The sequence below is a fragment of the Phascolarctos cinereus genome, unplaced genomic scaffold (assembly GCF_003287225.1).
Source record: "Phascolarctos cinereus isolate Bilbo 61053 unplaced genomic scaffold, phaCin_HiC Scaffold_1;HRSCAF=81, whole genome shotgun sequence".
NCBI lineage: Eukaryota > Metazoa > Chordata > Mammalia > Diprotodontia > Phascolarctidae > Phascolarctos > Phascolarctos cinereus.
Genome location: NW_027555514.1, coordinates 47,853,768 through 47,879,439, shown reverse-complemented (window position 1 = coordinate 47,879,439; position 25,672 = coordinate 47,853,768). Strand labels below are relative to the sequence as shown.

Sequence of the window (25,672 nt, the reverse complement as noted above, 5' to 3'; positions counted from 1 at the left end):
CCCATATGTGGCATGGATCTCCCGAGGGCAGGGCTAGTCAGGACCCCAGTTTCCCTATCACATCTAGCCCAATCCTGCCCTCAAAGGAAATGATTGCATTTTCCATGCTGGGAGGAACAAGAGGAAGGATGTGGCTATACTGTCAGCAATCTAGAAGGACAGCAGCCAACCTCCGGGACCTCCATGGACGGGTGATCGCTCCTTTTTGCTTTGTTGTCTCCAAAAGAGGCATCAAGCTCCGCATCAATGTCTAAAGTACAGGGGTACAAGAGATCCAGAATAAAAAGAACTTCCCTACAATTACTTTAGTTTTTATGGCTACCATGACACACTGATAATTCATGTGGAGATTGTAGCCTCCTCTATCATACCCTCAAGCCACTCTGACAGACAAACACACAAACAAGGCCTCCCCCAACGTGTTCTTCTGAAGTTGATTTTTGAGCCCAAGTATAAGATTTTATATTAATCCTATTGAATTTCCTTTTCTTAGACTCAGCCCCATGTTCTAGCCTGGCAGGATGATTTTGTATCCTGACTTTTGTCATCCAGTGGGCAGCTCTCCCTCCCAGCTTTGATTCCTGGACAAATTCTAGAATAGTTCATTCTAGGTGAACTTTGGTTTTATAAACAGCTGTATAGATGGAGAGATAGATCAGTGTGTGTGCTATTATGGTTCTGTTTATTTTACTTGGCATCAGTTACTACATATATTTTCGTATTTTCTCATGTTCTTCATATTTATCTTTTAATGGTACCATAACATGAGGAGAGAATCATAAGGCAGCATAGGGCAAACGATCCTTTGGGGTTGTATTTTGTTAAAATTAAGACAAAGAGAATTTCTGGCTTAACATTCTTACCTCCGCCTTGATTGTATGATTGGCAGCAGTACCTAATTAACGGATCTTCAGACAGTATTTGTCTCAAGTGTATGCATCTTCTAATATGTTTTTATTTTATCTGGTCAAGACATAACTGGTTCAAATTTGTAGAGGTGGTTTTGAAAGCTATAGCATATTTAGTTTGAGTGTTGATTTATTGACATTTGTTATGAATAAAATTTCCACGTGTAAAAAGGTTTATTAAAAACACAACTGAATCAATTATTTTAAAAAAACCAACATCCTAATTTTTCAAGCAACATAGCAAATAAAAAAACCCAAATACAAGACATGTAGCATTTTATTATGATTGACTGAGTACTTATGCCATCAGCTATTGTTAGAGCCCAGCTCATAACAATTCCATCATTCTAAAATAAAGTTACAGTGAAAATATTCAAATTTATAGACCCAATGAGACAAATGTTTCATAAGCTATCATTTTATTTCTATAGAGTGTTTATAATTTGAATAACTGGGTACAAAGCTTTAGAGCTGTGACTTTATCAATCAGTTCTTGTATCCCTGTTATAGTTATTATTCTTATAAGTTGGTCTCGCAATACAGCAGGATTTAGTGGTGGATCTTTTTCTACTCTCCATATGTTGAGTGCCTCAAGAATGGCTTCTTCCAATTTAGTACCGATCCTAAAGTTGAGGGGAAAAAATCTTTAATTTTTATTATCATAAAATTATGAGCTAACAATCATCATCATCATCATCATCATGATGCTTCCATTTTGTTCCTAGCTCTTCTGCTGTGTGTTCTTGGGCAAGTCCCTTTTTTTCTGCACTAGACTTTTTTTTGCTACTACTATTATCACTACTACTACTACTACCATTACTGTTACTACTACTACTGCAGATATCTTGAGTATTTGAATCTTATAGGAATCAATGCCTACATTTTCATTAAATTCAAATGCTCCACTTTTTATCCACCAAGAACACTCTAAAATTAGCACTTGTCTCAGTGAAGCCTTAATAAACACATAGCAGCTAAATCTGAAATTTGAAAGACCTTCACAGATTTCTCTGGAATGTTGCCATCAGTGCCCGGACTCTGGGACGGTGATACTTGGAGAACTCAAGGACACACAGACAGCTGTACTAAGGTCGGAAAACAACTGCCTCTGAGCTATCCAAATACTGCCAGAGGCCTATTTGCCTCCTCCTCCTCCTCTCTTTTCAGTCCAACAGTTTGCAAGGATAGAATGTTAATCACTCAATCAACAAGTGTCAGATATGATCCAGGTAATGTGCTAGGCCCCCAGAATGGAGATACAACGAATGAAACAATCCCTGCTCTGAAGGAATTGGCATTCTAGCTGGGGACATGACAAGGAGATACATGCACACACATCTGTGTGTGTGTGTGTGTGTATGTATATATATGTGTATATGTATATGTGTATATTGGATAAATATAAAGAAAATATATACAAACAAATTCAATCCCTATTCTGAAGGAATTGGCATTCTAGCTGGGGAAATGACAAGGAGATACATGCACACATGTGTGTGTGTGTGTGTGTGTGTGTGTGTGTGTATATATGTGTATATGTATATGTGTATATTGGATAAATATAAAGAAAATATATACAAACAAATTCAATCCCTATTCTGAAGGAATTGGCATTCTAGCTGGGGAAATGACAAGGAGATACATGCACATATATGTGTATGTGTGTGTGCATGTATATATATGTATATGTATATGTGTGTATTGGATAAATATAAAGAAAATATATACAAACGAATTCAATGTCATTTAATACAAAGTGGTTTGGGAGAGAAGGCACCAGCAGTTGGGGCGATCAGGAAAGGCTTCATCTAGAAGATGATACTTAAGGAGAAAATGCTTTCTGAGCAAAGGAGAATGGTGAGAACAAAGCCATGGAGATGAGAGCTGGAATGTCATGTGTAAAAAGGCCATTTTGGCTGGCTTCAAGAGTGGGAAGAAAGGAAGAAATAAGCATTTATTAAGAGCCTGCTATGTGCTAGGAAAAGTGCTGAACACTTTACTAAGATCTGATACGATCCTTACAATAAGCCTGTGGGGTTAGGTGAGGGTTAAGAAAGGTGGTTTGGGGCCAGGCTGTGAGGAGCTTTAAAAACTAGACAAAGAAGTTCATCTTTTTTCCTGGAAGCAATAGGAAGTCATTGAAGTTGACTGAGTAGAGGAGTCATATGGTCAGTTTTGCATTGAAGGAAAATTACTTTGGCAGCAGTGTGTAGAATGGCCTGGAGGTGAGGGACTTGTGGCAGGGGACCAATTAGGAGGCTGCCACAGTAACCTAGGGAAGAGGTGCTGAAGGACTGAACTAAGGGAGTGTGTGCACGGAGAAAGGTCAGATGGGAAGAGATGGTGTGGAGGCATAAGAGTTAGTAGCTATGTGGGCTGAGGAAGCTTGAGGAGCTAAGGAGAAGGCCAACGTTAGGAGCCTAAAGCACGAGTAGAATCCTGGTGCCTTCTACAGAAATAGAGACAATTTAGAATAGGGGAGGGTTTGGGGAAAAGAAAACGAATTCTATTCTGGATTTGTTACTTTTGAGATGTCTCTTTTGTTGTTCAGTCATTCATTTGTGTCTGACTCTTCATGACCCCATTTGGGGTTTTCTTGGCAGAGATACTAGCATGGTTTGCCATTTCCTCCTCCAGCTCATTTTACAGATGAGGAAACAGAGGCAAAAAGGGGGAAGTGACTTGACCAAGGCCACACAGCTTTCTCTAGCATTGCCATATTAAAAGGGTAAGGGACCACTGTCATATATCACCAATACAAGTATTGTAGCCTCTATTTGATTCCTTGACTGAATCTATAGTCCTGAGTATAGGTTAGGGCACTGATCTGCCCAAACAGCCCTATTTGCTCTTTTCATAGCTAGGCCACCTGTTTCTCTGTACGAACACAAATGGAGCTTTGCTTTAAAATTTCAAGTTACCAGACATTAGGTACAATATTATTATTGCTATCATATGCTACTGGAATATCACATTACAATGTTACTATTCAGTTTTTATGATAATTAAATTGATGAATCCTCCTTCTGTTCATGCTTCAACAATAAAGGATAGATGTTAGTCTACTGAAATCATTCCTAGAGCAGAGATATTTCTCTCTTGAAAGTAGTGAATGGGGCAGCTGGGTGGCATAGTGGATAAAGCTCCACCCTTGGAGTCAGGAGGACCTGAGTTCAAATCAGGCCTCAGATACTTGACATGACACTTAGTAACTGTGTGACCCTGGGCAAGTCACTTAAACCCGACTGCCTCACCAAAAAGCAAAAAAAATTAAAAAGAAAAAAGAAAGTAGTGAATGAGCTTGGCTCCCTGGCAAGCAAGATTTGTGAAATTCAAACATTCATGTGGAATGCAAAACATTAGTTGTTAATGGCCTATAAATACACCATAACCTGTTAGGTGAACAAGAAGAAATTAGCTTTCTTATCTACAAAATAAACAGAAGATAATTCATCAATTCATAAATTGTTTTTACTTTGTTTTTGTAATATATATGCATATATGTTGTTGTTTCAGTCACATCTGACTCTTCATGATCCCTTGTGGGATTTTCTTGGCAAAGATATTAAAGTGGTTTGCCATTTCCTTCTCCAGCTCATCTTATAGATGAGGAACTAAGGCAAACAGGGTGAAATGACTTGCCCAGGGTCCTTCTCCAGCTCATCTTATAGATGAGGAACTAAGGCAAACACGGTGAAGTGACTTGCCCAGGGTCACACAGCCAGTAAGCATCTAAGGCTGGATTTGAACTCATGACGAGGAGTCTTCCCGACTCCCAGCCCAGTGCTCTATCCAGTGCACCACCGTGCTGCATTTCATAAAGGTATATCATCGCAAAATAGCAGTTGCTTATTTAGCATTACAAGGTTTGCCACGTGCTTTACATGCATTCTCATTTGTATACATGGACACATGTTTTCCATTGAAAGGGAGAACTACAAATGATAGTATGCAGAAGTACTTCTTCATTAGCACGTCAATCACTGGCTTCTTTATTTGTAGCTTTTCGCAGAAAAACTCAAAGTGAGCTCCGGATAGACTGCGAGACACTGTCCTCAACAACTTCTGCAGTATTTTCTCTGAAAATAAAGACAAGGGAAATTTTAAGGCTCTTCATTTGACAAGGATCTTACATTTTAAATAATGAACATCCTATATATCTTACTAAGGAATGCTTCTGTATTTTATTTTTAACACACGTATCTCTGATGTTCATAACAATTCAGACAAAAAAGAACCATCATTAATTGACAGCTTCTACCACCCTGTAACCTTGCTTAATTTCTCTTGGCAATATCATCATTATATAACTTTAGAGTTAAATGATAGTTCGGAGACAATCTAATCCAAGCCCCCATCTTCTAGCTAAGGAATTTGAAGTATAGAGAGGTTAAGTGGCTGGCCAAATTCACACAGAGTTCATGCCTGAGCCAGGATACTACTGATTCTCAAGTCTTGTGATTTTTCTACTAGTCTTTAAACAGAGTGGTCTTCTCTGTCCCAAGTGATCTCTGATTGGCTCACACTGTCCCTGAGCAAATTTGGAAGTCATTGCTTCCCAACTTTCTCCACTACTTCAATTTTCCATTTTCTCCATTTAATTAAGAGTCACCTTGGTTAAGCTGATCTTCATCAAGGACTCAATTTTAGAAGACTTCTCTGAAGTGGATGACAAATGCGATTTTTTACAAGGACTTTGGAGGTTGAGGAGAATGAGAATGCGTAGGATAGAAAAAAAAGGAAAGAAAAGAAATGAAAGAGAACCATTGAGCAGCTTATCTTAAAATACAGAAAAGAGAACAGAAGAAAGACCAGAAAGAAGCACAAACAAGCCAGACAGCTTTGAAAGCAGTAAGTTGAACTCATATGCCTAAAAGATAAGCAAGGTGTATATAATAGTAGCCTGCAGTTTCACGTACAATTCTCTTTTTCTCTTCCAATATGTATATGGAAATGCCCATTTTATTTGGAGTTTGTCAAGTTCAGAGTAAAAATGATTTTTAAAAAATGTAAGTGCAATGTTTTACGAGTCTTTATAAAAATCCCTAATACTGGATGGCAAACATCATTTCTTTCTTAGCAGAGGAAGGTAACAAAAGTTAGTACAATGCCTAGCTCCTCTGACTTCTAAGTAGCTCTCGAAACAGTAAATTGTATTAGAGATTGGATGGTCAATATTATAGTCCTGGCTACTTTGAATTTTGCATGTGTTTTGCTGTATTGTTTGTGAATTATGAGTCCTCTAATGTGTTCTGCATTTTCTGTAGGGCAGAACAAAAGCTATCCCATCCTAGGTATGTACCTTGTAACCTCTAATTCTTATACAGGATCTGAGTACCTACTTACCTACAAATGTGGAGAACTACACATAAGCCATCTTCATATATACACAAGCTACATTCAGAGATTTTCCTGTAGCAAACTCTGGGTAGAGACATAATGAGCTAAGGAGACATGGAGGTCAGCAACCAAGATTGCACTTGGTCCATTATCTCTTAGGGAGCTGGACCGTGGGTTACATCTATAAGAGGACAGGATAGGACCAGGTGATGTTTAAGGTTTCTAAATGCCATAACAGACTGATTCTCAGGCCTCTTCAAGACCTTAAGTAACTATGACTGATGATAGTATTTCTGTGGCCCTTAGCAGCCTAGTTATCCTTCTCCCCCGTTCTTCTCCTTTTATGGTTTGGGCTGGCAAAAACTCCTTTTTCCACAATAATTATGCTTGTTCAAAGTCTTTGGGGAGGCTTCACAGCTCAGGTCAATGCAACAACCAATCTTGACTCCTACAAACTGAAACATTAATGAAACATTCTCTCCTCTCAGGAGAGAGAGGTGGACTATAGGGACAGAATGAGGCATATGCTGTCACATGTGCTCAGCAAATTCTGTTGTTCTGCTAAACTGTACCTCTTTGTTACAAGGGGGAGGGGTGGGTGTGGGTATGGGTGTGTGGGTGAGAGAGAGAGAGATGTATGAGATGGGGTAATGGGGGTGGCATCAGTAAATGACAACAATGGAAAAAATATCAAATACATCTTTTTTAAAAGCTTTGAGGGAGAGGCAGCAGCAATGGAAAATTTGCACAGGATGTTATGCTGATCAAATATGTAGCGAAAACAATGTTATTTTGGGAAGTATTAGTCTATTTGCTACAAGCGTTGGACAAGAATGGCTCAGATCCTAATACTTTTAATGCCACGTGGGTCCAATCTCCTGCTATCTCTGCAGGCCACTTGCCCTGACTGTTACACAGGACTTATGGTTATGGTGGTTATAGAACTGAGCAGGTGATGGCTAATCTGAGCCTGGCCATAATGAGTTTGAATGAATCAGTGAATGTGTCAGAGAGGTCCTTGAATGGAAAGTTTTATGGATACTCTTTTTTGGCATTGCTGTCACTTCCAAATGACCATCTTCTAAGCCATCTCTTAACGGAATCCTTCCTTGTAACAAAGAAGTAAAGGAAAAACCCCAACCTATTGGCCACATCTGAAGATATAGGCCGTATTCCACACCTATGGTCCACTACTTCTCTAACAAGAGGCGAGATTTGTGGGGAAGAATCACTCTTGTTTCTGCACGGGGGGGGTCTTCTACCTTTTGTACTTATTAGTACAGATCTTGTCTTAAGGACCAGAATTATTGGTATCATATTTTAAACTCACAGAAAATATAGGCATGCCTTTATTTTTATCCCTTAGTCATCCAAGCAACAAACATTCATTAAGCATCTACTACTATGTGCCAACCACAGGAGATGCAAATAGAAAAGGAAGGTAGTCCCTGCTCTCAAGGGGCTTACATTCTACTGGAAGGTATATGTATATATGTACATAGATAAGTATGCATGAGATACATACAAAATCAATACAAAGTACTTACATAAGTATATACATGTTAATAACAATACATAGTAACACCCAAAGGAACCAGGAATGACCTCTAGAAAGAGGTGGTATATATCTAACAACTACCACCTTTGTTATTTGCAAAGGACATATTCATTCATTCAATCAGTAAGCATTTAATAAGTGCAAGCTGGCACTGGGCTAGGCTCTGAGAACACAAAAAGAAACAGTTCTTGCACTACGAGTAGCTTACGTTGAACTGAGGGGGAGAGAGTGGGGAGTCATCTCAGCTGATGACTTTTACGAAGTACTCATTCATCACCTACCATCTCTGTCCTCAGCTTTCTGTAGATAATGTCCAATAACATTTAATATCTTCCCTTTACAGATTTCAGGTGGAGGCTTAATCAAAGGATTGTCATCAAAATTTATTTCCCTCAGTGACGAAAGATTATTGAGACTATTAGGCAATGTTGTCAGACGATTTCCTAGTGGAAAAACATCAGTAGTCAAACTGTACCTTCAGTGAAAGAAAATTAGGGAGACATTCAATGAATTAAGTCCAAGGCTTAAAAAGATCCAGACCCTGTTAATCACATCATCAGCCCCTCTACGGCTCATTGGCTTTTTCTATAAAGTGGGATAGCTGCACCGAAAGGGGAAAGGAAAGCTCTACATAAAGAAGGCTGTATTCCTGGGGCTCCCCTTCCTCCAAACATGTATTAAGTGCCCCACTGTGTACAAGGCCCAGCTGCAGGAGATACATAAAGAAAACAGTCTGCCATTGAGGAGTTTATATTCTGCTGAAGCGTATGACAGATACACAGATAAGCATATTACCACATATGAAATGATGAGGGCAAAGGAGAGATAGATACAGAGCGCACTAGAAAGACTGGAAAAACATTCTCAGCACAGGCAGAGGGAGGAAGCAGAGAAATCTACAGAGAGGAGCTGGCATTGGAGCTAAGCCATCAAGGAAGACAGGCATGTTTTGGAAAGTGGAGATGGGGGAGAGAATACTAAAAACAACAGCTAAAATGGATACCCCACTTCAAGGTTTTCAAAGTGCTTAATATATGCATTATTCTATTTGATTTTCACATTGACCCTTCAAGCCAGGGATTTTCATTAACCTCAGATAACTGATAGGTGCCACTTCCTTCAAGAGGTTCAGAAAGGTTGAAATGATGTGTTCTAGGGCACACAAGTAGGAAATGGCCAAGGCAGAATCTGAACCCAGGGTCTCTGAGTCCAACTTCAGCAGAAGTATGTGAAGACTTGGAAGGGAGGGCGGCCAGACTCTGGAGGGCCTACTCAATGAAACTGTAAAACGAAGAGTGAGTACCATGTATTCCAAGTACATGGCTCACTGTTCTGCCTGTGGCTGCTTAATGAAGATTTCATGGAATCACCACATTGTAGAATTAGTAGAGACCTCTACCTGCACATTAGTACAACTCACCTCCGAAAGGCATACCCACTGTGGCATCCCCATCCACCAGTCCCCGAATCTCAGCTGGAGCACTTCCAGTTCAAGGGCACCTACTCTTCTTCTTTTTTTTTTTTTTTTTAGGCAATTAGGGTTAAGTGACTTGCCCAGGGTCATAGAGCTCATAAGTGTCCACCTAGCTGCCCTCACAAAATAGAACTCATTATCTTTTTTTTTTTTTAGGCAATTGGGGTTAAATGACTTGCCCAGGGTCACACAGCTAGTAAGTGTCAGATGTTGGGTGTGAGGTCATATTTGAACTCAGGTCCTCCTGACTTCAGAGCAGCCACTGCGCCACCTAGCTGCCCCTTTGGCACCTACCCTTCTTGAGACCACCCATTCTACTTTTAGACAGCTCTAACTGCTACCAAACTTCCCCTGTCATCAAGCCCAACTTGGCCCTTCTGCAACTTTCACTCACTGCTTCTGGTTCTGCTCACTGAGGCCAAAGAGAACAAGAGTGGTTGGTCTTTGTTTCATGTCCTAGCCCTTCATATGTTTAATGAAAGCTATCATTTCTCCCCCTGAGTCTTTTCTTTTCTGGACTAATATCTCCATTTCCATCAAATGGTCCTCATGTGAGATGGACCCAAGGCACATTGTGACCATTCCAATTGCCTTCTGGACTTTCCTTCCTAAATGGTGACCCTCAGAATTGAACTCAATCCTCCAGAGGACTAAGGAGAGAAGCACTTTTAGCCTTTCCTTCCTGTTAGGTGAATTATCATTCCTAATGCTATAATTGCTTTAGGTTTTTTGGCTACCATCACACCCTAATAACTCATGTGGAAATTGTAGCCTTCTCGTGGCCCTCCACTTTTCTCAGACAAGAGACACAGACAAACCAGGCTTCCCCCAATTTGTTCTTGTGAAGTCAGTTTTTTGAATCCAAGCATAAGACTTGATGCCGAGCCTGTTGAATTCCTTTCATATGATGTAGCCCCCTGTTCTAGCCTGGAAAGATCACTTTGTATCCTGACTCGTCATCCAATGGGCAGCTCTCCCTCCCAGCTTGGTGGCATCTGCAAACTGAATGAGTAGGCCATCTGTACCTTTATCTAAGTCAATGATTAAAATGTTAAATAGCACAGGGCCAAGCACTGATTCCTGGACATGCCACTAATTGAAACTGTACCATTGATGACTTCTCTCTGAGTCTCACCATTCAACCAACTTGGAATCTATCTAATTGCCTAGCTCACCTCTCTCATCTTTACGTGCTTAGCATGCAATACTTTGTCCCATATTTAACTGGAATCTAGGGACATTTGTCTGCAACATCCTGATTAACCAGGTTAGTAACGTTATCCCAAAGAGGAAATCAGGTAAGTCTGGCATGGCTATAATGAGAACATGCTGGCTCTTTGTAATCACTGATTCCTTTGCTAGATATTCACTAATTATCACTTGGATACTTAAGGCAGCTAGGTGGTACAGTGGATAGAACACCCAGCCTAGGGTCAGGAAGAAATGAGTTCAAATCTGGCCTTGGATACTTACTAGCTGTGTGATCTTGGGCAAGTCATTTAACCTCTGTTTGCTTCAGTTTCCTCATCTGTAAAATGGGGGGGCTAATAACCCAGGATTGTTAATTATCTCATATGAGATAATAATTTTAAAACGCTTAGCACAATCTCATAGTAAGTACCATATGAATATAAAAACAACAAAAACAAAAAACCTTGAGTGAACTATTCTAGATTTTACTTAAGAATCAACATCAAATTCCTTCACTGACAATTTGCAGACTCTAATCCATAGGTTCCCAGAGTGGGCAATACCACCCCAGGGGGAAGGGTGCTGGAATGATGGGGGGGGTACAATAGGAAGTGTTGAATAAAAATAAAAAGGCAGTAGAAGTCTAAGAAAAGCAGATAAAGTTTTGAAAAGCCATTTGTACATGTTTCATCTGTTGTATAACAAGAGTTAAAGTTGTTGTGATTACATCATTTTCCAAATAAATTCACAAAATGGAAGTTTTAACTGACCAGTGGTCAAGTCCGGTCTTAACAAGCAAGTGTTGGCAGGTGAGCATATCATGTGTTGTTGGGAAGTCCATCATGCATCTGCAGGAATATGTGCATGTAATGACTTGTTTACAATATGATATAGATGGTTAAGTGACATAATATTGTGTCATCAAAATTTCAATACAGAGAAAAAACCCACAAATTTATAATAAATTATTAAATTTAAAAAATATATTTTAGGGGCAGCTAGGTGGCGCAGTGCATAGAGCACTGGCCCTGGATTCAGGAGGACCTGAGTTCAAATCTGGCCTCAGACACATAACACTTACTAGCTGTGTGACCCTGGGCAAGTCACTTAACCCCATTGCCTAGCCAAAAAAAATATAATATATATATGTATATATATTATATTTTTAATGATGCGAATTTTTTTTAAAATTGTAGATTTCTGGGGGGCACTGAGTGATTTTTTTTAAAAAGGGGGGTGGTAGGCAAATAAATTTGGGAACCTCTGCTCTAATCTTTTTCCCTTTTAGAAAATTAGGGTGCCATTTGTCCTTCTGGTATTTACTTTGTGTTAGATATTACTTTGTGTGTTAGATATTACACTACAAAAGAAATAAAAAGGGGCAGCTAGGTGCCACAGTGGATAGAGTACTGGCCCTGGAGTCAGGAGGACCTGAGTTCAAATCCAGCCTCAGACATTTAACATTTACTAGTTTTATGACCCTGGGCAAGTCACTTAACCCCAACTGCCTCACTAGAAACAAACAAAAACCAATTCAACACCATTAATAAAATTTAAATTTAAAAAAAAAGCAATTAAAAACCATTTTCTACCCTCCAGGAGTTTATATTCTACTAGTTATATTCTACTATATTATAAATCTATTTGGTAATTAAGTCATTCCCAAAGCTCATAGAAAACTCACTTCCTGTGCTTGAGATGTGAAATCCAACAATTCAATAATTAACTAGCTGGAGGAAGACTCCCAGTCATGCAGACTAGGGATATTACAGCCATGTTCAAGACCTCTGAAATCCCTTTATCTGACCACCAGCCATTGGCTTTTCTCCTCTCCCTTTGCCTTCCTTTCCATAACCCTGCTCTTTATCTGCACTGTGACCTCTCAGTTTTCTCCCAAGCCATCTTTCCTGCAATGGCCACTCTCTCCTTTTCCCTCCATCTTGACTTCTTGGTGAACCAATTTAACTCTACACTCTTTCCCTTTTGAATCTTCAGTGCCTTTATCATATCCCCTATTATGATTAGCCAAGCCTCAGCCCTGAATCACTCCCACCATTCGTCATCTTCACTTCTACATATGTGTTGCTGAACCAAGTTGGAGAAAATCATACAACTGTTCTAAGTCCACTATAAATTTATGTTACATAACCTCAACTGGGCTTGCACTGCTTCTAGACAATCTTACTATACCTCCCTTATTGGCTCACACTCTTACTCTCCACAGCAGCTCTTCCAAACCTTTTCATGCCTCCAGAAACCTCCCATGGTTCCCCCTCCCCCCACTCTCTCAGCTGAGAACCTTGCCTCATATTTTATAGGGAAAAAAAAAACCAAACTTGAGGCCATTCACCATAAGCTCCTTCTACTCTCCTCTTCCTCATCTCCTGTCACTCAGGTGCTTTCTGCCACTCTCTCCTCCTTCACCCCTTCATCTGACATGATGATGTGGCCTTTCTCCTTATCAGGGCTAACCCCTCTATTTGTTCAAGTGACTCCATTTCGTCCCATTTCCTCCAACAGATTGCCCCCTCTGTCATCCCCATCTCTGTCATTTATTACTTATCTTCAGTCTCTCCCTCTCTACTGGCTCATTCCCTACTGCCTACAAACATGCCCATATCTCTCTCATCCTGAAAAAATCCTCACCTGATCTTTCCATCTCTACTAATGATCATCCTCTATCTCTTCTGCCCTTAGTACACAAATTCCTCAAAAAAGCCTGATTGCAATCCGTGCTTCCAATTTCTCTCCTTCTCTCCTTTCTCTCTCTTCTTAACTTCTTACAGTCTGGCTTCCAATTTCATCCATTCAAGGAAACTGCTCTCTCCAAAGCTGCCATTGATCTCTTAGGTGTCAAATCCAATGGCCTTTCCCCAAACCTCTTTCTCCTTGACTCCTCTGCAGCCTTTGATAATCTCTCCCCCTTGATACTCTTTTCTCTCTAGGTCTGTGGGACACTGTTCTCTCCTGGTTTTCCTCCTACCTAAATGATCACTCCTTCTCAGTCTCCTTTGCTGGATCTTCCTTCAGCAGCTTTATAACCATAGGTGCCCCTTGGAGTTCTGTCATAGGTCCTCTTCTCTCTTCCTTCTATACTACTTCACTTGGTGATCTCATAAGCTCCATGGACTTCATTGCCATCTCTATGCTGATGATTCTTAAATCTTCCTCATCTGCCCCAACCTCTCTGCTGACTTCCAATCTCACATCTCCAACTCCTTGCAGACATCTTGAACTAAATGTCCAGCAGACATGTGAAACTCAATATGTCCAATACAAAACTCATTATCTTTCTCACTAAAACTTCCACTACCCCACTCCTACCTTCTCCATTACTGCAGAGGACCATCCTCCAACACCATCCTCCCAGTCCCTCAGGCTCCAGGACGGTCCTCTGCAGTAACGGAGAACATACGGTATTGGAGGATGATCTCTAGTCATCCTCTAGGATCAAATACAAAATACTCTATTTGGCATTCAAAGCCTTTCATAACCTAGCCCCCTCCCACCTTTTCATTCTTCACACACCTTACTCCCTGCTATATACTCTTAAATGCAGTGACACTGACCTCTTTGCTTTTCTACAATCAAGACACTCCACCTCTCACCTCCAGGCCTTCTCTTTGTCCCCCATGTCAATAACATTCTCCCTCTTCTGCTCCAACTACTGATCCACCTGACTTCCTTTAAGCCCCAACGAAAATCCCACCTTCTATAGAAAGCTTTCCCCAACCCCTCTTAATTTCAGTGCCTTCCCTCTTTTAATTATTTCTCATGTATCCTGTACGTAGCTTACTTCATATATATGTTTGCATGTTGTCTCCTCCATTAGATTGCAAGCTTCTTGAGGGCAGAGACTGTTAATAGATTGACTGATCAATCATGTTATCCAACCTCAACTAGGCTCTCACTGCAAGATAGTTTTTTTTTATTCCTCTTGAATTGCCTCTTTATCTCACTCCCAACAGAAGTTATTCCAAATCTCTTCTCTCCTCAATCCTTCTGCACCTCTCTCCTCCACCTTTTCCCAATTGAGGATCTTGCCTCTTTACTAGGAATATCGAAGCCAGTTGATGTAAGCTCCCTCTTCTCTCTCCTATTCTCTTCATCTCAAAATCCCTTGACCACATCTCCCACTCTTCTCCTCCTTTTCCCCAGTGTCTGACAAACAGGTGGCTCTTCTTGCTAAGGCCATCCTTCTATATGTACATGTGATCCCATCCCCTCATCTTTTCCAATGGATTATACATCCTCAATCATCCCTTCTCTCTTGAATCTTCTGTATCTCCCTATCTACTAGTGCCTTCCCTACTGACTTTAAGCACACCTAAGTCTCTCCTATTCCTAAAAAACCTTAAACTGACTCCACTATCTCCTCAAGCTAATATCTGCTCCCTTTCTCAACTAGATTCAACTACACTCAGAACTTCCATTTACTCTCATTCTCCTTTCCTTTACAATATGACTTTGGATTTCATCTCTCAAGGGAAACTATTCTTTCCAAAGGTATTGAATCCAGCCTCAGACACTTACTAGCTGTGTGACCCTGGGCAAGTCACTTAACCCTTTCTTTTTCTTAAGTGATTAATTTTCATTATCAGTGATAACCATATCTGAATTTCTTTCACCTCTGTTGTCATCACGTATAAGGAAGTAGAAATTATGCTCAAGAAAATTAATTCAGGACAAGATAAACCAGACAAAATACACACAGAAGAAATCTGTGCTGGAGGAGACACAATTTTGAAAATGAATGAATTTTCAAGCTCTCTCAAAGAGGAGATAGGCAGCTAGGTGGCACAGTGGATAGAGCACTAGCCCTGAAGTCAGGAGGACCTGAGTTCAAATGTGGCCTCAAACCAAACACTTGACACTTACTAGCTGTGTGACCCTGGGCAAGTCACTTAACCCCAACTGCCTAAAAAATATAAAAATTTTAAAAAAAGATCAGTTAAAGAGGAGATGATACTGTACTGAAAACAAGCACAGGCAGTATTATTTACCTTGCCTCCCTCAAAAAAAAGCAACCCAGAGAACATAAATAACTACTATGTCTACTTTCTTACCTATATAAACATCTTATGAGAAGAGAATAGGCAGGTTTTTGCAATTGATTTTGTACAGTTTGCCTCAGTTCCTTATCTGTAAAATGAGCTGGAGAAGGAAATGGCAAACCACCCCAATATCTTTGCAAGAACCCCACAGGAGGGATCATGAAGAGTTGGACATGACTGAAATGAGTGAAGAACACTGGTCTTTTGTCAGTTCTTATCCTCAACCTATCTGTTTCATTGGATACTCCTGACCACCTTCTCTTTCTAGATACTTTCTCTTACTGGTTTTTCAAGATACTACCCTCTCCTAGTTCTATTTCTACATGTCAAAGCATTCTTTCTCCATCTCCTTTGCTAGCTCATAATCCACACCAGGTTCCTTAAATTGAACATGGACAGAACCATTTTCTTCATGGTTCTGTCCTAGGCCCTCTTCTCCCTCTAACACACTCTCGGTAACCTTGTCAGCTTCAATGGGTTTAACTAAAATGTCTACATTTCTATATGAAAGATGCACAGATTATCTATGTATCTATTGGTTTGTGTGTCTGTTTACCTACCCATCTACATATCTATCTATCTATGTGTCTGTCTGTCTGTCTGTCTGTCTATCTATCATTCCAGGTCTCTCCCTCGAGTTTCAGTCCTACATCACCATTTCAAACTGGATATTTCAGAAACATCTTAAATTCAATATGTACAAAATTGAACTCATTGTTGACTCCTCCCCCTGCAAAAATCCTCTCCTCTTCTAAATTTCCCTATTTCTGTCAAAGGTACCACCATTCTTCCAGTCTCTCGGTCTGACATGTCAACCACAAGCATTTATTAAACACTTACTGTGTGTCAGACGCTGTGCTGAATCCCTCACTTACTCAAATCTTGCTGTTTCTTCCTCCATGTCTCTTGCATCCAACTCTCCCCTCTACTCACACAGCTACCCCTCAGTTCAGGTCTCCATCAGTTCTCATCTAGATTATTCTAACTACCTCCTTTCCTCGAGCATCTGCCTATCTGAGTCCATTACATCATACACACTGCTGCCAAAATTATTTTCCTTAAGCACAAATTATTTCTCTCCTATTCAACCAACTCCACTGGCTTCCTGTTGCCTCTCAGAGAGATCAAATATAAACTGCTTTGTTTAGCTATTAAAGCCTTTTACAACCTGGCCCCAAACTATCTTTCCAGGATGTTAATCCCTCTCCCACATTCTTTGATCCAGCCAAACTGGCCTTATCTCTGTTCCTCACACATGACCCTCCATCTCCCATTCTCCATCATTTTACCCCCTTTGTCCCACGTGCCTAAAATGTACTCCTGCCTTACCTCTCTATCTCACAGGTCCCTCTGTTCCTGTAAGAGGCAGCTCAACAGACAGACTTAAAAAAAAAAAAACTAACTTGGAAAGACTTACATGAACTCATGCAGAGCGAAATGAGCAGAACCAGGAGAACATTGTACACAGTTACGGCCACATTGTGGGATGACTGACTTTGATAGACTTGGCTCTTCAGAGCAATGCAAGGATCTAAGACAACTCCAAAAGACTCACCATGGAAAATGCTATCCACAAACCAGAGAAAGAACTATGGAGCCTAAATACAGATGGAAGCAGACTATTTGCTCTCCTTTTCCCTTGTTGTTTTGTTTCATTGCTTCATTCTCGTGGTTCCTCCCATTAGTTCTGATTATTGTTTATACCATGACTAATGGGAAAACATGCTTAATATGAATGTATAAATAGAGCCTATCTCAGATTGCACACTGTCTTGGATGGGGGGGCGGGGAGAGGAGCGGGAAGGGGAGAAAATTTAAAACTCAAAATCTTATGGAAGTGAATATTGAAAACTAAAAATAAATGAATTAATTATCAAGAGGGAAAAAAAGAGGCAGCTCAAACATCATTTTCTACATGAAGTCTCTCTCCTGATCCTCCTAACTGCTAGTGCCTTCCCTCCCAACTTAACTGCTATTTAATTACTTTGAATTTATTTCTATTTATTCACCTCATATTTATGTTACGCATACATACTTATATACGTATACCTCTTCTCTCCCATTAGAGTGTAAGCTCCATATAAATAGGGATTGTTTCATTCTTTGTATTCATATCCCTAGTACAGTACCTAGCACACAGTAGGCACTTAATAAATGCTGGCTGATTGATTTATGTGCCAAACACAGTGCCACAGATTAAGGATATGAAACAAAACTGCCATGGTCTCACCATTCAAGAACCTTCCTTTCTATTGGGGGGATCCAGCATATATACAGGTAAGGAACTGAATACAAAATATATTATTTGTGGATGGATGCAAAGAACCTTCCCAAATGTGGCATGGCTGGCTCAGTGAGAAGCATTTTGCTGAATCTCTGTTATGTTGTAAAACTTTTCTTTTTAAAAACATTTTGGTATTTCATACTTTTTTCTGATCATATGTTCATTAATAGCATGTATACATTTCCATTTATTACATCTTTTAAGTGTTTCCTGCTTATTCTTTTTTCAAATGGATATCTGGATGAACATAAGATGGGGCAAGTAGATAGGAGATGAAAAACATAAAACAGCTGTGAGTCGAAGGGTAATGTTTTTAGATCTTGGCGGTTGCAAGAGAGGGCAAAAAGGGAAATGAACATTCTATATGTGTCTGTGCGTGTATATGTATATTTGTGTGTGGAATCAAGACATGCACGCAATCCATGTAAACATACATATCAGTGTACATACAATGTAACATCTATAAGTGTATATATGCACAAATACGTACAGTGTTAAGGGCTGTAAGAGGATGGAAAGAAAGACAAAGATAGTAATCATAACTGTGAATGTGAATGGGATGAACTCTCCTACAAAACAAAAGTGGATAGCATAATGGATTAAAAACTGTAATCCTACAATATGTTGTTTACAGGAAACACATCTTTGAACTTGTCTTTTTGAGTTCCCATATTTCCCAGAAACACTGAACCCAGAGCATGCAGGAGACCCTGAATGTGTCAAGGATGAAGCACCCCCTCAAGCTGACATAATATCTTGTTTGCAGCCCAAGCTGGACTTCTTGTATGCTCTTGGGAAGCAAGACAGGTGCCAGCCAGTTCGTGCCAGGCTGGGATAAGGCTTGTGTAGCTGGGATCCTTTGCAGATAGGCTCATTCTCCTACCTTCATAGCCTATTCTAGCAAGGGAAAAGAATGCTGCTTTTGCCATTGCCTCGTTCCTGCTCCTCCCCTTTGGGAGGGGCTACTGCACCTTTCCCCTCCCGTGCCACACCCCTTTCTGTTCTCTCCTCCTCCTTTTGTTGTACTGTCATAAATGTACAAACTTGTATGGGCACTATGAACGCTTGGGGTTCCACATGCGCGTTCATTTCTCTTGTAATAAAGCTGGTTTTCATGTGTGACGTCGTGATTGCCTGGTGACAAAAAGGCATGCTTTGTTTTGTTGTGCTTTGCTTTATTGCACTTTGTCAATATTGCGTTTTTTACAAACCGAAGGTTTGTGGCAACCCTGTGTAGAGCAAGTCTACCGGCGCCATTCTTCCAACAGCATGTGTTCACATAGTATCTCTGTGTCATATTTTGGTAATCTTTGCAATATTTCAAACTTTGTCACTATTATTACATCTGTTATGGTGATCTATGATCACTGATCTTTGATGTCACAGTTGTAATTGTTTTGAGGAGCCACAAACTGCACCCACATAAGATAGCAAAATTAATCAATAAATGTTGGATGTATCTGACTGACAGGGATCTCCTCTGGCCTCCCTACTCCCTGAGACACAATAATATTGAAATTAGGCCAATTAATAACCCTACAACGGTGGAGGGAAAGGAAGAGTCAATCCCTGTGGCTAATTTCGTTGTTATCTTATTTGAAGAAATTGCCACAGCCACCCCAACCTTCAGCAGCCACCACCCTGATCAGTTAGCAGCCATCAACATCAAGGCAAGACCCTCCACCAGCAAAAAGATTATGACTTTCACTGACAGCTCAGATGATTAGCATTTTTATCAATAAAGTATTTTTTCATTAAAGTATATACTTTTTTTAGACATAATATTAACAAATACTAAACTATAGTATATAGGGCAGCTAGGTAGCGCAGTGGATAGAGCTCCAGCCCTAAAGTCAGGAGGACCTGAGTTCAAATCTCACCTCAGACACTTCACACTTATTAGCTGTGTGACCCTGGGCAAGTCACTTAACCCCAATTGCCTCACCAAAAAACTACAGTATAGTGTAAACCTAACTTTTATACTCACTGGGAAACCAAAAAATTCATGTGACTTGCTTTATTATGATATTTCCTTTCTCGTGGTGCTTTGGAACCAAACCTGCAATATCTCTGAAGTATGCCTGTATACGCACACAGATCCAGTTTCTCCAGCTCCACATACAAAATATCCATCTCCATATATGTATAAACACATGTGTATACATACATGAATATACACCTAAATACATGATTCAGCTTCTCCAGCTAAGGCACGTATATTTCCAGGTCAGGAACTAAATCATATTCTTTCTTTGTACCCCTTAAGTACATGCCCATTGATTTCACATTTTTCTTAAGAATTTAAGAGCTTGAAGATACCTTAACAGTTATCTAGTGCAATCTCATCATTTTACATCTGAGGAAACTGAGGCCTAGAATGATAAAGTGGCCTGCTCAAGGTGACATAGGCAGTTGAGGAGCCGAACCAAGGTTGCAACTCTGATCCTTTGACTCAAAACTCAAAGCTCTTTCCATCCTAACATGTACTCTAATACAGTACTAGTGCCCATCCGATTTGACTTTTGCATTTCTCTTTCTTCAAATGCCCCTGGTCCTTGTCTATTCACTCTGCATGCAAGTCTGGCAGATGTTTCCAAAAGAAGCATACACCTACCATCCTTAAGTTTCTTTTTCACTTCCCTACGGACAGAAAAGACTCAATACTCACCACTCATGTTCAAATGCTGGAGCTTGTTCAAAGATTCAAAAGACAGTGGAAGAGCATTTATCAAGTTGTTACTGGCGTAGAAACTGACCAAACTTTTTAATTCTCCTATATTCTTTGGAAGTTCTTTTATATTGTTATGTGAGATATCAAGGATTTCAAGCTGAGTCAAATTAGACAGTTCACCTGAGAGTTGTGTTAACTGTAACAAAAGTTCAATAAAAAAGTTATGCCTTAAAAGTCATTCATGGAAAAAAATAAAAATTAAAAGAAAAGTCATTCATGCTATTTTTTCCCCCCCAAAATGACAGGGGAGTTGGTGAGGAAGATTGTCTTCAGGAGCAGTTATGGAGGGTAGATGGATTCAAACTGTTATGAGTCAGTCTATTATAAGCAGAGGTAACAGGACAGTAGGGAAAGGGGAAAGGAAATGCTGTACAATGGATGTGAAGATATTTGGATATATGTATGGACAATGATTAGCCCACATAAAACCTGCAATAATTTTCATATGATCTAAAGAACTAATGTAAACAAATTTAACAAAACATCCAACATACACAGAAACAAAAACAGAAGAATACATTATGACACATATATACTAGTTTTTGGATGGGACTACTAAATCAAAAGTGATGGATTTAATCAGACACAAGATGGATGTAATTCAAATATATCAATAAAAAATAAATTCTTGGGGTATTTAGGTGGCGCAGTGGATAGAGCACTAGCCCTGCAGTCAGTAGGACCTGAGTTAAAATGTGACCTCAGACACTTGACACTAGCTGTGTGACCCTGGGCAAGTCACTTAACCCCAAATGCCTGGCCAAAAAAAACAAAAACAAACAAACAAAAATTAATTCTTATCCCAACAAAACGTAAGGTACTAAATATCTAAAGGAAAGCAACCAAATGGAGAAAGTACAGGGTGACCTGAATGCTTTAATAGTTTGAAACTATAGCAAAGGTTTTTAGAACACCCTGTGTATGTGACAAATATAACTGATAAAAGCTGTAAAACAAAATATGCTAGAAAATTATAGAAATAAAAAAGATTAACGCTTCTTTTACAGTGGATAAGTAGTCTAAACAGATACATAAAATGTATGTACTCAGCCAAGCAGTGAAAAATGTAAATTAAAGGAATGTTAAAATATCATTATGTTACCTATTAAACTAGCAACCATAAATTAAAATGATTTAAAAACTATATTGGTAGGGATAGGGAGAAGCAGGCACATTTTTATTTTTCTAGGAAACTATATGTTTTCATAAAGGCGAAGGAAGCTTAATATTTCAACCTATATGTCAATGAACTTGAGAACAGTTTCATGCAAATTCTTAACGGACTCTGGTGGCATAGTGTTATATGTGTCAAACCTGGAGTCAGAAGAGATCAGAGTTTAAATGAACGCTTCTCCCATTACCTCTAACACATGCACATTTATTAATTGTGTTCTGGCACTTAGTTTCTCTAAGCCTCAGTCTCTTCATCTGGAAAATGGGGTTAATAACGTGTAACAGCTACATCACAATGTATTTGTGAAGCTCTGATGAGAAAATGTATAATCTTAAAGCACTAAATAAATATCGGAAAACATTAGAATGAATTATTAAGAGGACAGTTTTAAGGAAAGAGGTGATCACTAAAAGCCAGCATAGGTTCACTAAGACCTTTTAAGTCATGCCAGACCAATCTCTCTTTTTTTTTTTTAATAGGGTCACTAAACTGTTTTAGGTCTGGGGAATGCTGAGGAGATGATGATGATGATGATGATTGCTGGCAAATTTTTTAAATTACTTTAAGGTTTACAAAGCAATTGACCTTCCCTGTCTTATTTGAATCTTATGACAACTATTAATATCCTTCTCATTTTATAGATGAAGGAATCTGGATTTTATCAAGGTACTTGACAGTCACTTTATAACATTCTTGAGGACAAGATGAAAAGATGAATACTGAACGATAACACAGGTAGGTTCAAAACTGGTTAATTTTGGATGGGAGAGATCTTGACTTAAGTAAAAAGTGATAGATATAATCAGACATAAATGGATATATTCAAATATGAAAACAAAAAAAAATTCTTTACCCTACAAAATGTTAATGTATCAAAAGGAAAGCAACAAAATGGCGAAAATATGAAGTGTTGTTAATTTAATATTAGTAGTTAATTATTATTGCTATTATTAATATGTGACATTATTTAATATTTAGGTAGTATCAAATAATGAATCAATGTCAACCTGAAGGCAAGTCTTCAGTTGGGTGCAACATGGCTCTGTGTTTGGCCAAGTTCTCTTCTTATCGATGATTTGAAAGAAAGAAGAATTAGTAGGCATATAAAGTTTTCCATAAAAACACATAACTGAGAGGGACAGGTAAAATATTAGAAGACAGAATCAGGATCCCAAAAGATTCTGACAGCCTGGAATGGTGGACTGAATAGAACAAGATGAAGGAAGAATAGCAATAGTCCTACACTTGCAGTAAAATAAATCTATTGCTACATATACAGAAGTGGGGAGATTTGGCGAGAAAATGGCTCAAGTGAAAAACAATTAGGGGTCTAACAGATAGCAAGGTCAACATGAGTCATCATGTGATATAGTAGCAGTCCAAAAAGTGATGTAGTTCTTGGATGCAAGAACAGAAGTCTACAAATTTCAGCTCGATTTTTTTTTTTGGCAACTCTCCAACAACCAGAATTGTACAAAATTGGAAAGAAATGCCTCAGGACTTAGTGAGTGAGGACTCTGTCAATAGAGGTATTCCAGCAAAGGATCCTTGCTGTGCTCTAGAACTTCTGAAGTTTCTATGGTTCTATGATTTTAGAGAGGATTCCCACAAGTGACTTCTTAATGTTTATTTAAAAGGGAACGTGAGGGATAAGCTGTTTTAGCTACTGGCACCAGCTGTCAGGTAAGCTATTTTTTTCCTGTCTAGTTCCCTTATTAAAAGCTGTATCTGTAACCTTTATTTAAAAGGAGTAGCAAATAGGTTTAATTTAAGAAGCTAAATGTTTTAGAGCTCACTGATAAATACCAGCTCAAACACTTTTTTCCTTTAAGGAGGGGAAAAAATTATTCTTCTCTTACCTTCCATCCATTCTTCTGGCATAACTTCAACTCCTTCAGGGTAGATAGCTGACACAATTCAATCGGAAAACATTCAAATCTGTTGCTTGATAAGTCCAAGTATTGGATCACTTGTAGGTTACTGATTTCAGAAGGGACATACTGTATTTGGTTTTCGGAAAGATCAAGTGTCTGTAGGTTTTCTAAAGTGCACAGTTCTTTGGGGAAATTTTCAAATACATTGTCACTTAAAATAAGCACCCGGAGAGAAGCCATATCAGAGATAGACAGTGGAATCTGAAGTATTTTGTTCTTACTAAGATCTAAGTAACTGAGGTTTATAAGTCTACATATGTAGTCAGAAAAGGAAGATAAATTGTTTTGATTTAATTCTAAGTGAACTAGTTGTCTACTAAATGAGAGGTCAACAGGTATTTCTGAAAGCTCATTTCCATTAAGGTTCAAATGCTCAAGAAAGTTCAGAGCACAAAGGCCTACTGGGAAATCACTTAGTTTATTAAAGCTGAAGTCCACTTTCCTTATCTGATGGCAATTTTTTATTTCAATCGGAATGTCTTTGATTGCATTTCCAGAAAATTCTAACGCCTTGAGATATTTCAGATGGGAGATGTCTTCATTAAGGGCCACCATTTTATTACGGTTGATGTTGAGTGCTCTCAGGTTTGTAAGTCTGTGAATGTTAGCAGGAATTATTTCTAAGTCATTGTCACTAAGGCTAAGATATTCTAGCTTAGCACAGGAATACATTTCTTTATTTAGCTGTTTCAATAAATTTTTGTCAAGTTGGAGGACCTTGAGTTCTTTGAAGTTCTCAATGTTGTGGGAAAGATATTCCAGTTTATTATCAACCAGATGGAGCCTTTTTAGTTTCAGCAACCGAAAGATTTGCACAGGTAAAAATGTCAGTTTATTGTGGTCCAGGAAAAATTCTTCCAAATTCTTTAGCTGTCTGATTTCTTTTGGCAAACTGCTTATGAGATTTTTTGAGACACTTAGCTTAATTAACTTTAGAAGGTGGCAAATGATGTTAGGAAATATTGAAAACTGATTTGAGCTGAGATTGAGGACCTCTAAATTTGTCATATTGGCCATTGTTTCTGGTAGACCTTTTAGGCTATTTCCAGACAAGCTTAAAAATTCCAACTTTTCAAGACTTCCTAGTATTTTAGGAAATTCCAAAAAATTATTATTATCCAAGAAAAGTTGCCTTAGACACACAAGCTGTGATATTTCTGCTGGGAGGGAGGCTATGTAGTTGTGGCTGACATTCAACACAATTAGATTACAGAGCAATATAATTTCTGGTGGTAGTGCTATTAATTCATTTTCTTTCATGGACAATACTTCAAGACCTGCCATATTTGGCTCCACTTGAAAAGTTTTTATTTTGTTTTTATCTAAATAGAGATATTTTACATCCTGAGTTTTTAAAAGGCCTTTGGGAAATTTCTGCAAATTCTTGGAATTCAGCCTAACTCTGAAGTTTTTGTTTTCTATGTAGCTCTCAAATAGTAATCCTTTTTCACTGTAGTCTTCAGAAGTTTGTGGAGCAACCTCTATTATTGTTTTCTCTTCCTCCTCCTCCTCCTCCTCCTCCTCTTCTTCATCCTCACCATAATCATAGCTCATAACATACCTTGCTTCTTCATCTGGTAGAGAGGTGATCACTTCTTCTGGTTTATCAATTGGTAATTCCTCAACTATGGCTGTATTGTCAATGTCTTTATTATCAATATCTTTGTTGTCAAAGTCTTTGTTGTCAATGTCTTTGTTGTCAATATCTTCTTGAGATCCTCGGAGGATATCTTTTTCATTTAGATCAGAAGTTTTAGGAGTCACTGTAACATCAGGATGGCTTGCTGGATGTGGTTGGGTCTTTTTGTCAGCATCATTTTCAGGATTTTCCTCAAGGTTTTTTCCTCCTAAGTCAGTAGTACTTTCATCCTTTTCTTTTTCAGGAGAGAAATGTGCTGTTACTGGATTTTCTTGGTTTCCAAGTAGTTCTGAATGGGACATTTTTTAAAAAATCCTTTCTAATTTGTTCCCTGATTTCTTTCACTTCTTCAGCAGCATCCTTTCTTCAAACATGCTATTTGTTG

At 39.0% G+C, this 25,672-nt stretch overlaps 1 protein-coding gene across 1 annotated transcript; it reads right to left on the bottom strand.

Annotated features, from left to right (window-relative positions):
- Positions 1-1,254: 1,254 nt before the first annotated feature.
- Positions 1,255-25,672, bottom strand: LRRD1 (leucine rich repeats and death domain containing 1). Its single transcript, XM_020987435.2, has 5 exons — positions 23,574-25,672; positions 20,478-20,676; positions 8,088-8,249; positions 4,870-4,987; positions 1,255-1,531 (listed from the first exon to the last, which is right to left on the bottom strand). Exons 1-5 carry the CDS (start codon positions 25,587-25,589, stop codon positions 1,345-1,347), a joined length of 2,682 nt encoding a protein of 893 aa, XP_020843094.1. The 5' UTR covers positions 25,590-25,672; the 3' UTR covers positions 1,255-1,344.